Here is a 13,563-nt window from a genome sequence, read left to right as displayed (position 1 = left end):
ATCTCTGTTCTTATCAACTTGCAATTGCCTTCATAATGTAGAATGAGGTCATTTGATCCCTCCTGAACGTAGGAAATGTGATTATCATTCAAAACTTAAGCCTCCATAGAAATTTCGCTCTGGTCCTTGACTGAGGGACAGGAGCGAACTTTGGCATTTAGTGCAAAATCTTCATCACATTGACTTGGAATTGTCTTCAAGGCGCAAAATGATGTTCCTTACTTCCTTTCAAACACTTGAAATGTTAATGGCAAACCCAAATTTGGCCTCATTTGAACATTTTCGCTCTGGTCCCTTGGAGAGGGACAGGAGCGAATTTGGGTATTTGAGTGTAAATCCTTCATCCTTGGTGGTCCTTGCAACTTCGTTCTTCGTCGAGACATCTCAAAACGTCCTTACCACCCTGTATCCTAACTTGGAGTGATTTAAACTTGAGTGGAAGGCAAGATAACTAACATTTCGCCCTGGTCCCTGGCTGAGGGACAGGAGCGAATTTTCACTTGTAGGCTCCATCACACTTCGCTAACTTCCAGAATTATCTTCAATGGTCTTGTAGTACCCCCTTTCATTCATCTTTGCCTTGGAGTTTGTTCAAACTTGGCGAGACATTGACCTAAGGCAAAAATCGCTCTAGTCCCTGACTGAGGGACAGGAGCGCCTAGGCCAATTTGAGTCTCCTATTGATGTCTTGTAATCTTCAATTTGTCTTCAACGGGTTCATTTCATCCTCTTTTCTTGCTTCAAAATTAATGTTCACTTGATCTTTGCTCAAATTTTGCCTTATGAGGAATTTCGCTCTGGTCCCTGGGAGAGGGACGGGAGCTACCACTGATTTTCGCCCTGGTCCCTGGCTGAGGGACAGGAGCGATTTAGCTTCAAAGTCATGTTTTCCTCATGTTTGCGCTTTCAACTTATATTCAATTGATGAAACATATCTCCTTGGTTCTCCTCAAATCGCCAAATTGTTTAAATCCTGCAAGGACAAGGCAATGTTTGATTTTGAGCTCTGGTCCTCCACTGAGGGACAGGAGCGATTTTTACTCCTGGCACATTTTTGTCTTTGCGAAATTCTTCAAATTATATTCAATGGAAAGATCATGCCTCCCTTTACCACTTCTACTCTGAAATTCGTTTGGATCGTGCAAGGACAGTAAGATTTTGAGAAACGAGCTCCGGTCCTTCACTGAGGGACAGGAGCGATTTTGCTCCTACAGGCCAAAATATCAAGATTTTGGGAGTTTAATCACTTCACAAGGCAAAAACAAGTCATTTCTAATGCCCGGGATCGATTATCAAAATTTTCAAAATTTGGTCAAAATTACTCAATCGGACAAAAATCAAAATCTCATCATTCACACTTAGACAAATTTGGACTCTGCATTCAAAATTCCAATTGAAACTAGACCAACTCACTTAGCCTCTGGCGAATTTCCTTTATTCAAAATTGCATCCTACGAGAGGAAGCTCAAAAGCTCAAAATTGGACTGGACTCTGGCCTGAAAACACAGTAACAGAAACCCTAACGCTTGACCCTGGTCCAGACAACTAACAAACTAAACCAAAACCCTAAAAAGCAAAGCGAAAGGCGAGCAAAAATGAGCAAAAAGAGGGGGTCCCCATTTAAATGGGGCGATGTGTGAAATGGTCACAACAGCTTCCTACAGGACTTCCTTCTTCTTTGTTGTTCTCGACCTCTTTGGAGCACTCTTTCCTTTATCAAGCTCAACTCTTTTCTGTCGAACTTCTCCCTCTTTAGCCTGGGCTTGTGAAGATCCTTCAATGGCTTCCCTATGGGAACCCAGATTTCCCATTAACTGGTAACTCAGGCGGACATTTCCTCCCTTCAATTTTTTGACATGCCTATCAACCCAATATCTGGTAATTTCAAAACAGGTCTGGCCAAAATGTCCAGATCATCAATTTCAGGTTCTGACCAATCTGGAAGTTGAATGGGTTGTTCCCTCACCTTTTCAAATTCTGGTTGTGTTAAATCCGAATCCTCTTTCACCTGATCCGGTACTTGGATTATTTCACCTATCTTGATGGTGTCAAGGGGCAGCCTAGAATACATTTTCTTCCTGACTTCAAGGTCATCCTTGGCACCTACCCAATAGTCTTCTATGTGAAACTTGTGCCCAAATTTTAATTTGGCAACCTTCCTGATTTTACGATAGGGATCGTAATGAGCTCTATATGTGCAAAATGTCAAGCGATAGTATGCCAACTCCTCTACTACCTTCTCAACTGCTGCTAGGTTCGGTCACACTTCCACATAATCACCTAGAACGACAAGGAATTCAATGGACAGCTTTCTTTTCTTTTTCTGCATTTGATCATAGGCCGTCAACTGTCTCATGAGTTCCAACAGCACCAGTTTGTCGAATGGATACCTTGGCAATTTATACAACTAGTACGAGAATCCCTGCGTCCTAATATAGGTGAACTTTGGAAACTCCAGGAATGTGGCCCCAAATTTCTGAACCAAAGCCCTAGCCTGTGGTGACACTCTTGTGTGGAGCTCATTCTACACAAGTATGGTGAGGTACATGGTAAAAGTGTCATTCGCCAGTTTGAAAAAATTAGTATTGTAGAGGTGCAACTGAGGATAACATTCGTGGACTTTCAACTGTGCTAGCCCGCAACCCATGACTCCTTTTCCCAGCAAACCATCGAAGCCACCCATCCTTGCAAGCATATAAATTACATAGGAGCTCATGTAGAAGGATTGGGACTTCTTTTCCTTCAAATCCTTCAGCTGCTCATGCATGTAGTGGCTGATTAATCTGGCCCAGTCCACCAACCATTGGCATTCATGACTTCGCCAATGTAGAAAAACATCCATGGATCGAAATTTACGACATGTGAACACCCCATTATCCTACTCAACATCATTATCAAGTCCACATACTCCTGCTTGAATTCGAAAATGATGAGCGTCTTAAGCATTTTGGAGATGTGTGGTCTAGGTTTCTGCAGCCAACTCTTGTAATAATGTCAGGAGTCGCCTCATACACTGCCTTATCTCCATTCATGGTCTTGTAAGTCATGGAATTATCAGAGGGAATTTTGAAGGCTTCCCCGATAGTTTCCGAAGTCAAGGTGGCCAAGAGCTTACCACATGATGTTGAAATTGTTCTTCTCTCCGGATTATAGTGTTTTGTACATTCCAGGATCAAGGCTGGACATTGGATAGAGGAAGGAAAACCAGCTACCACAACAATTCCACTTCTGACAATCTTGATAGTGGTAGGAGATGGACTATGCCCTGCTGTCCCAAACAACCTGATTTTGAAGGCAGCCATGTTGAATGTTCCCAGGTTTGTATCACTGATCTCCTTCCATCTGGACACCACCTTGGATTTCAGAAGGAATCCCTTCATCTCAGCCTTTATCTGTGCCTTCCTGGTAACAGTTGTCGCCTTGCTTGATTTAGCCATTTCAGGAATGAGTCAGCACTTTCTGCGAACAAAGCCTCCTAAAAAGAATAAAATATTTTCTAAGTTTGACTTTTTTCTCCTTCTCTCCAACTTTTCTTTCTCCAAATTTGCACATGAAGAATGAATTGTACTCATACGTTTATATAGAATTCTTCCAATATGCTACTAAGTTGGTGAAGGTCAATTTAGGCAGTTGTTTTAATTATGCGTCATACATTCCTTTCCAAGGCGCCATGCAAACGGGTCACATCCTTGCAGTTGAGTTCAAAATGGAATTTTCTTTAAATGCATTGAGTTGTGCATCATGACTTGGAATATTCTCTCGCCAACTCACCAACCTTCCATTTTTTGAATTTTGGAGGGATTTTTGAAAGTTTGACTTGATTTCCTTTCTTATCCATACACTTGGCGCAAAACCCTAGGAGAGAGAAAAACTTCAGGGTAAGGAATCTTTGATTCGGGAAGACTTTTCTTGAAGTTTATTCAACTTTCCTTGCTCTGGAGGAGATTTTCAACAATTTTCCACCATATCCTAATTTTTAGGAACTTTCCTAAAATTTAGGTCTCAGGTCCAGGAGAGAGAATTCTCTCACGAATCCAAATCTGCAAAAATTTTGAAATTCGGACAAGATTTGGTGTCTAAAAATGGATTTTTTTAATTTTTTTCCAAGGGGGTTTTCTGTTTTTTCATTCCATTCCTGACCCTCAATTTGCCCTTTGCCTTGGAAAATTTCTTGAATTTCTGAATTGGGCGTGGAATTTTGACCTTGATGGAGGAAATTGATTTTTCTTCAATTCTCCATGCCCTAACCATTTTAGCCACTTTCTCCTTGTGCATGGGCGCTAGATCACTATCAAGGAGGAAATTTGACTTGTTTTGGATTTTCCATGACAACCTCCTTTTAGCGCCCTCCTTTCAACATGGGCTGCATTTTCACTTCATGATGGAATTTTAAGTTTTTGGAGTTTTCCACAGCTAATTCATTTTGGCGCCCTTCCCTGTGCATGGGCATTGATTTACCTTGGTCAAGGAATTTGACGACTTTAACATTTTCCATGCCTGCCTTATTTTGGTGCCCTTCATCCGTGTTGGGTGTTGTTTCATGCTAATGAAGGAATTCAACATTTTCCACATTTTCCATGGAAACATCATTTTAGCACTCTACCTGACTCCTAGGCGCCAATTTCACTTCATGAAGGATTTTGCTCATTTTCATCTTTCCACAACCACATGGATTTGGCACTAGAAAAACTTCATGGTGGAATTTTACCATTTGAGAATTATCCTTGAAGACACCATTTTAGCGCCCTTCACTCCTCATGGGCGCATTTTTTACCAGGGCATGGATTTCAGCCTTTTTACTTTTTCCATGAAGACCTCATTGTGGCACCCTAGCTCATTCATGGGCATTGTTTTGCCTAAGGGAGGGAATTTCACACTTTTTTCATTTTCCATGGAGGCCTTGATTTAGCGCCCCACTCAAGACCTGGGCGCTAAATGCCTTTGGTGGAGGAATTCCACCATTTTTGAATTTTCCTTGACCTCTCTCATCTAGCGCCCTGCTACTCCATTTGGGTGTTGAACTGACTTGGTGATGGAATTTGACCATTTGTTCATTTCCAAACTTAATGAATTTTGACGTTTCCAGATTTAGGATGCCATTTTAGGAATTGAACTAGATTTTCCAGACTTGGATGATTTCCCGACGTTTTCCATTCCTGGAATGATTCCCACACACAGCCATTTTTTGATCCATGTAGCCTGCTTCTTGACTTTCCAGATTTAGAAATATTCGTGAAAGCTCAGTCTTCAGTGTCTGCCTGCGAGGAACCTACCACAAATAGACTTTCCAAAAATAAAAAGTGCTTCAATTTTCAGAGTTAGAACCAAAATAGGACACAAAGACACTTACTAAACATAGAAATTACTAAAAATAGTAAGTTTGATTTTTGGTGAAATGAAGACATTTCAAGAGGTAGTGAAATCCCTAAAAAATAGGAACTTTCTACAAATAGAAAGTTGCTCAGAATTCGCTCAAATTTCACGTGTCGGATCCTTAGAGGGTCCTGACTCCATTGCAACTTTTAGTTTTCGAAAACCCTAAAAGGAAACCCCTAAAATCTAGGACTAAAGATAAAACCGTAAAACTAACAAAACGAGCCCTAGACTTAACCAAAATTGCTCAAACGAGCTGCAAGCTTGATCAAAATGACCCCACTCACTTGCAAACTCAGAGAGACCGACAAGATTGTCGCAAAAGACCCCAAAAACGAAAACCAAAAGACCGAGATGGCCTAAAAAGCAGGGGGTCCCCATTCTGAATGGGGTGATGTGTGATTAGGTCACAACAAATCCCTTAGGTATTTTGTTTATAGAGAGTTCTTCACTTTCAAGAGCTCTACCAAAACATTGGGATTAGATGGGGACATTGGGGGCTTCATTCCATTTGATCTTCTTTCTACTAAGTGTGATTTGATCTACAACTTGCTAGTTCATCTGCTTGCTCTTGCTCCATGATTTATGCTATCACTTACTCCAATGGCAGAAGTACACCATTCTTTCCAAGGCAAGTTTTGATACCTTTTCTAGCTATTACACACAAATGGGCTTTCACCCATCTATATGAACTTAAATATCTAACATCACATCTCTGGCAAACCCAAATACAACCCTCGCCACTTGAATCAATTGCATCATATCAACATACTTCCATAGAGGAGAACACGGATTTGTTTTGAATTTAGGTCAAGCTATGGAGCTAGAACTAGCTGTCAATGTGATTCCTATGGCAAGAAATTTTATAAACAGCACATTCAAAACAGAAAAAAGTTAAAAACAAAAAATTGATATATGCAACCTAGCTCTTTTGATACATTCATAGAAGAAGAAAATAAACTTAGAAAAACAAAGAAAAGAGTTTGTTTCATGTTTGTAAAACAAAAATGGAGGGAAAAAAATAAAAAAAACTTACCTCTTTGCAAAAATATTCTTCTATGATTTTCTTGGAATCCAATGGACACTTGTAAATAAATAGGAATGACAATGCAATTGTTGTAGAACCTTCAAAGATAAATCTTCAACCCTCTTAGTTGATTCAACAAGAAAAAATGAATGTTCAGCCTCTAGGAATGGTATTTTTTTTGCAATAAAAATGAACTAAAGTGAACTTATTTTTGTGTTTGATATGTTTTAGAAATTACTTTTAGGGTTTAAAATCCATTTTAGGGTTCCCATGTCAAAGTCAACGCAAAAAAAATTTTAAAAAATGGCGCAAGGACAAACAAATTCACCCAAGTTCCCTCCAATTCATCCCAAGTTTGCCCCAACTGAACCCAACAACATTGCCAAGTATCCAATCCAAATCCGCAACCAAACCAGACTGGATCACAAATCTGATTTCACACAAGTCAAAGTAAAAGCAAAAAATATATTAAAATGGCACAAAGACAAACGTATTCACCCAAATTCCCTAAATTCGTTACAAATTGGCCCAAGTTCTTCCCAATTGAACCCAACAACATTGCAAGGATCTTGTCCAAAGTCACAAGCAAATCGGACTGAATCACAAATCTGGTTTGAATCAAACTCGGATCCATCTGGTCTGTAGGCAGATCCAATAAGATAGGATATACATGGTGATTTCTATTCTAGTTGTGTTCTATTTCCAAGAAAAGAGTTGAAGGACTATTTTTGGCTGCTTTGTTTTATTAGTTGTTTAGACCAGTTTTGTTTTAAAGTTATTTCTTTCCTTTCTTTTGCAGCTTTAAGTGTCTACACTTTAAAACAAAGATTTTTAAGGATACTTGTTATTATTTTAAATCCTTAAAATCTATATTCCTTGTTAGCTATAAATAAGAGCTTGGGGCACATAAGCTAGGAATGATGTAGAGCACATAAACTAGGAATGATGATTGACACTACATTTATGCTGCCCAAATTGTTATTCCTATTCTTGAAAACAATTTTATAATTAAAATCATGAAATGTCCACAGACCATAATGATTTTTTAGCTATATTTTTCTGGATTTGGTCATGTATATTTTTATTGCTAAAATCCTCACTTCTCCCTTCTCATGCTTTCAAACCCTGATGATGGATCATGGAGCTTGACCCAAAACATTGGCATAAAAAATATACATGGTCAAATCCAAAAAAATATAGCTAAAAATGTGTTTATAAATTCATTAATTGAAATGAAAGTAGATTTTGCCATCGAGCTTTGTAAGGAGCTTATTTGTCTACCTAGTTTGTGACTTTCCATACAACTTTATTGTTTGATTTTTGGAATTAATATAATCTATGTTGTTATTTCCAAATATTGCATGCACAAAAATGCTAGTCTCTAATTTTACCCAAAAAGAAAGTGTTGATGTTGTTTTTGCTTTAGATTAGATTGTTTTCATTCATAAAATGATAAATCTATAATATCTCGATTATAAGACACAATTGTTACCAATTTTTTGTTTGCATCTGAGGGAAAAACAAGGCAAGTAGTCATTTCATTAATGCAAAACCCCCAAGAAGATACTAAATAATGTTGATATATCTATTATCTTGTCTATAATTTGATGTTTAGGGTCAATTTAGCTTAGTATTTAGGTTTAGTTTAAATGTCAAGGAGTTTACACTCCAAATTTGAAGAGATGTGTATCCTTACACATTGTTTTGTTTTGTGTTGTTTTGTGAAAGGCCCAAATGCCATTTTACACTTTACACTCTAAAATAAAATGTTTTTAGATTTAACTGCCCCAACTATGCAAAAGGTAAAAACTCTCTCCCTTTCTTCTTTTGGGCTCTTCCAACCATCAATTTCACACCAAAGAAAATGTAAGTTAGTACTTATTTGAGTTACGAGACTCTTTGCCCTCCACAATAATATTTGCCCCTATATAGCCCTTTTTCAATGATCATAAATGGGGTTAAATTCATCAAGGTAATATTTCTTCTTCCTCCTAACACCCTTTCCCACATAGACATGTAAAATTTATCTATAACAAATGTCTTTATTTCTTTAATATTATTAGGACAAGCATTTAAGTGGATGTTCCATTTTCTCATCCACTTAATGTTTTGTTTAATCCAAGACTTCTTTGATGAACAACCTTGGGCCATTTATTTACCTTCATCTATTCATTTTTTTTCAAATATCCCAAGAGATGCACCATAGCAATGGCTTCAATAGGAAATGTACCAAGGGCATATAAGTGCTCTAATAATCCTTGAGCAAACCTAGCAATCCAAATGAGATGTTGTCAGAAGCCTCACAAAATACTCTCCCAAGAGACCATCCCCACCTTGCAAATTAAGGCATTCTTCAAGTTTATCAATGAGATAATGGGCATCCTTGTTAACTCCAATGTCACTCCTAAAACTTTTTGAAAAGTTTGTTTGAGTTCAGGTTTTTCACTCAAACTTCTTAATAGAGCTTGTGGACACCAAGATGCTTCATTCTACACCACAACTTATAACTAGAAACCATGTCAAAAGACTTCTTAAATTCGACAAAAAAAAGCTTGTTTTTGTCCCAAATATTTTCAATGATATGTCTCAAAGTAATTTCATAACCTATAGTTGAATGCTTTGGTTTGAAACTTGCTTGCTCTCTTGCCCTCTTATCTCTTCCTTCTAACTACTTGCCGATTTTGTGTTCAACCATGTTACCAATCAACTTTGCAAACAAAGGATTGATTATAATGGTCCTATGGTTGAAAGAATTATTAACATCTCCACTCTTAAAAAGAAGTATCACTAAGTTGGTTGTCCAATTTCTTGGAAACCCATGTTGAATGATGTTGTTGAGTATTTTCTTAACGTGACGTGCAAGAACTTTCATCCCCCATTTTAGGTATCCGACTTGTAGCTCTACCATGTCACAAGCCTTTCTTGAACCCACCTTCTTAATACCTTCATTAATCTCCTATAAAGTGAATACTTTATTACTATGTTGACCATGGGAAGGACCATCTTCTTTATACTTTATAGTGTGGTATTGGAAAACAAGACTCTCAGTTGATTCTTTCCATCCTTGCCAAGCTTGGTCCTGACTATTCCATATTTGTTTCTACCTTCTATGCTAGTAGAGATGCACTTAGTACTAGATTTACTATGCTTTACCTTGATGATTTTGCTACATCACTCACTAGGGAGCAAGCAAAATTGGTACACATGGGCACATTCAAGTCTTCCAAATCACAAGCTCGTATTGCCACACAACGCACCAAAGACTAGAAGGTTTCAAATAGCAAAGGAAAGAAACAAAAACACAAGGATTCCAAGCACAACGAGCACACAAAGGAATCGCATTCACAAGATAACTCTAATTCCACTTCCTCTTCTAAGGAAATGTACATATTGCAAAAAGTCAAGACATGAAGAGTGTCAATATTATGAAAAACGAATTGATAAGTTGAAAAACCTTCTACAAAAGAATCAGATTCAATTGCCTTCATCTATGTCATTTGGTACATTCTCTTCTTCCACATCAACGCCTACACACTCAAGGTCAACAAGCATGGCAATCGAAGTAGACAAGATGAAAATTCATGCACTCTTTGCATCCACAAATACTCAGTCAAGCTGGTGGCTTCTTTATTCAAGATCCTCACATCACATGGCTTCATCTCTGAGTATGTTCTCTTCATATGAGCCTTGCACATTACCATACATACTGATGGAGAACAACACTTATATGAGTGTTGGTGGGAAATGATCCATTGTTATTGATGATGGCAAATTTCAATATGTACTTTGTGTTCCTTCACTATCCTCCAATCTCCTTTCCATCTATTAGATTACACACAATGAGATAAGGAAGACTATTTAGTTCACACCTGATTTAGTGCTTATAACAGATTTGCAGAGTAAAAAGATTATTGCAATTGGGATAGTTGATCATACATCTTGATTGTATGCCTTCTCACACTTCTCTCCTAATGATTTTGTAGTACCATTGACTGGTTTACGCTCACGATCTAGAGTGGATGAGATATCTGAGGAGAAGTTCGACCACTTGAACATATGTGTACTTTCATCATCCATCTTGGTTCATGCGACTTGTCCCGAGCTTCCACCTCTTCCATGTCCTGCATCTTTAGAGATCACTTCAGTTCAGCAGGATATTAATTGTCTTTCAGTTTCAGCTTTCTAGGATGACTTCTTGCCAGATACTGCAGCGTTATTTGTTGAGTCACATTGTAGATATTGGAGACATGATTGAGGATATTCACTTCCTCTTTGATGATAGCTACAGCCCACCTATCATCACTTCATCATTGCTTGTGAAGGTTGTTCTATAGGGACCTTCACAATTGTTTAGATTTTCTTCATCTGATTTGGCATTGTTTGATTCAGACATGTGGACACTTGAGCATTTTTTCAAGGCACTCATCTTGAGACTTTTTCTTCTAAGGGAGTTTCTTCTATATTCACCATTGAATTTGTTTCTTCCCAAGGGGAGGAACAATGTTTCTTCAACATTCACTTTTGGCAGAGAAGCTACTTCCTTGTGGGGGGGATTCATCATCTCTTATTTTCTCTCCTATAGGGGGGTCTTGGTTGTACTTATGTGACTAGAGCAGTACTTGGGGGACATGTTGAGCCCTACTTTCTTTTGTCACATGTCTGCATTTATTTCTTTCTTCTCTCTTTTGGAGAGGAATTTTTACCCATGAGATTTTCTCATTTTCTTTGATTTTGAGAGATTTGTTAGTTTGTACACAGGTACCTCATTAAGCTTTGTAGCCAAGACCCATTCTATATCCATAATTACATTCATCATTAGTTTTTAGCTTCTGCCTAAGTTGTACTTAAGGGGGGGCATTACAGTAATTAGGAAAATCCCCTAGTAATTAATTATCATTAATTAATTACTAGGCCCCTTTTACTCTATACACTTAAGCTAAACTTCAGAAATGTTTTTTTATTATTAAATTGTGCTTTTTTTTTGTCATTAAATTGTGCTTTTTTTTTGTCTCATAATATAGGATAAGAATACTTGTCATAATCTAATGACATCCTCAACTAGGGTTTGATCTAGGGTTGTCTTTTTTTCATAAGAATTCACTGATTTGTAATCATTCATTCAAACTATTCATGATCAAAACAATTCTCAGGTTGCATGGCAAATCTACTGCTTTTTCTCTCAATTTATGAAAGGGGTTTTTGTTACAAGTAATTTCTATGAGTTGTGGATTGCACTATCAACTCCAACACAACCTATTTATTGTATTCCTCTTTTTTTTGGCTCTCTTAGTATCACTATCCAAAGCTCCAATTTATAGAGCCAAGACCAAAGATTGAACTCAAAATGCTTTGTCCCATTTCCAACCTTTGGATTACCTCCTAAAGTGTGAAAAGTCATCACAAATACATCCCAATAGTCTTGTTCTCAGTCTCCCAAGCACCCAACTTCCAAGAGCCTCTCTCTCTCTCTCTCTCTCTCTCTCTCTCTCTCTATATATATATAGAGAGAGAGAGAGAGGAGAGAGGAACTCAAAAGTCATCTACTTTTTCCCAAACATTCACGAGTCATCTTAACCACTGCCAAGCCCATCTCTCTCTCTCTCTCTCTATATAGAGGAGAGAGGAACTCAAAAGTCATCTACTTTTTCCCAAACATTCACGAGTCATCTTAACCACTGCCAAGCCCATCTCTCTCTCTCTCTCTCTCTCTATATATATAGAGAGAGAGAGAAACTCAAAAGTCATCTACTTTTTCCCAAACATTCACGAGTCATCTTAACCACTGCCAATAGACCCATCCTTCCTTATGGGTCTATTACAAACAATCGGTGGAATTAAACATTACAAACAAATTTTCAATAACACCCTAAGTACCTAGAGACACTTTCCAACAATGTTAGAAATATGTAAAATAACATATGATTTATATGGTAGATGGCACCTAATCTTAATACTTTCTCATTTGACAACCTGCTTGTACTAATTTCTGTGTGCATCATCTTTACCTCGCTCTTCAAGAGCTCTCTTTACAGCTCTGCAATCCTCATCGAACCAAGTATTTGCTAGAGATCAGTTTGTTTTTTTTGTGTTTGTACATCTCTCTAATTTCCTCTTAGCTTTTGAAACCTTGTATTGTTTTTGTCTTTATGTATCATTTGCTTTAGTGCTTCTTTGAATATAGAATAGTTTTCTTGGGTAAAAAATTTCCCTTTCTTAGGGTTTGGCGGATGTTAATTCCTTTCCATCCCAGACATCATTACACATTATTTTATTTTATTTTAATCATACTACAAATTGGCCTGATGTAATGAGCATTTGAGCTCAGAGCATCCCCAGCTCTATATCAAAAAAAAAATATATATCTTATCTCATGATGAATAACCAATTACATTACCTAAAGTTCCTTTCTTTCAAGATGGGTACAACTATTGCATTGGTTAAGTTATAGTTTACCATTAAATCAAGCTATCAATCGATACAAATTACAAACAATTAGGCCCAGATAGAACTTGAACACTAAATCATTGATTTCAGGCTTACTTACAATATGGGGAAGAAGTCTCTGCGTGTTTCTGTTTTTGCAGTCCCTTGTGAGTTGCTTGCAACCTGCAAAAAAAGATGAGGACACTTCATCATCAGGCAATTCCCCCATTGCTTGAAAGGGAAAAGTATAGATAAGCAAACATATACAGACATTTGGTACTCAACAGCCTTGACGAGGCCGAAGATGCATGAAAAGAAATGGTAGATACAAAGGCGTAAGCAGCTGCCATCGGATGTTAAATTCAAATGTTGTGCAAGCTCTTTTCAGCCAGACAAACTTATTCAGTGGACTCTCTTTTCATTTTGCAATGGACGGACAGCAAATTACATTAGCCTATCATTCCCAACGTTTAATTAGATAAGACTAAGAATAATTAAAACAGTCCAGCGAGAGGGTTTTTAAATTATTATTATAAATTTATACCCTAAAAAAGTCTATTGTTTTTGTTTTTGTTTTTATTTTTTAATTTTATATTATTAGTACTTGTCGTTAAGTACTATTGCAATGGGTTGCACCCAATTTTCATTAATTCGTTAATATTCAATTGGTTTTCCACCAATTATATCGATCAATTTTTTTTTTCAATGTTTTGTTTTCATTTTTAAATAGTTAAAGATGC

At 37.4% G+C, this 13,563-nt stretch overlaps 1 protein-coding gene across 2 annotated transcripts in view; it reads right to left on the bottom strand.

The window, feature by feature from the left end:
* Positions 1 to 13,309, bottom strand: part of LOC131033199 (ylmG homolog protein 1-2, chloroplastic) — a 57,372-nt gene extending 44,063 nt beyond the window's left edge. Inside the window, exons 1-2 of one of the 2 annotated variants that reach the window (XM_057964355.2) lie at positions 13,095 to 13,309; positions 12,945 to 13,006 (exon numbers count right to left, since the gene is read on the bottom strand). In XM_057964355.2, coding sequence (XP_057820338.1) covers positions 12,945 to 13,006; positions 13,095 to 13,173 — 141 coding nt within the window. In that variant the 5' untranslated portion in view covers positions 13,174 to 13,309. Of the gene's footprint in view, positions 1 to 12,944; positions 13,007 to 13,088 lie in introns of both variants that reach the window. The other variant, XM_057964354.2, reaches the window with a different exon arrangement.
* Between the last annotated feature and the right edge of the window lie 254 nt (positions 13,310 to 13,563).

Source organism: Cryptomeria japonica, chromosome 6 (assembly GCF_030272615.1).
Source record: "Cryptomeria japonica chromosome 6, Sugi_1.0, whole genome shotgun sequence".
NCBI lineage: Eukaryota > Viridiplantae > Streptophyta > Pinopsida > Cupressales > Cupressaceae > Cryptomeria > Cryptomeria japonica.
Note: the sequence above shows the minus strand (reverse complement) of the source record. Positions and strands in the feature narration are given on the sequence as shown.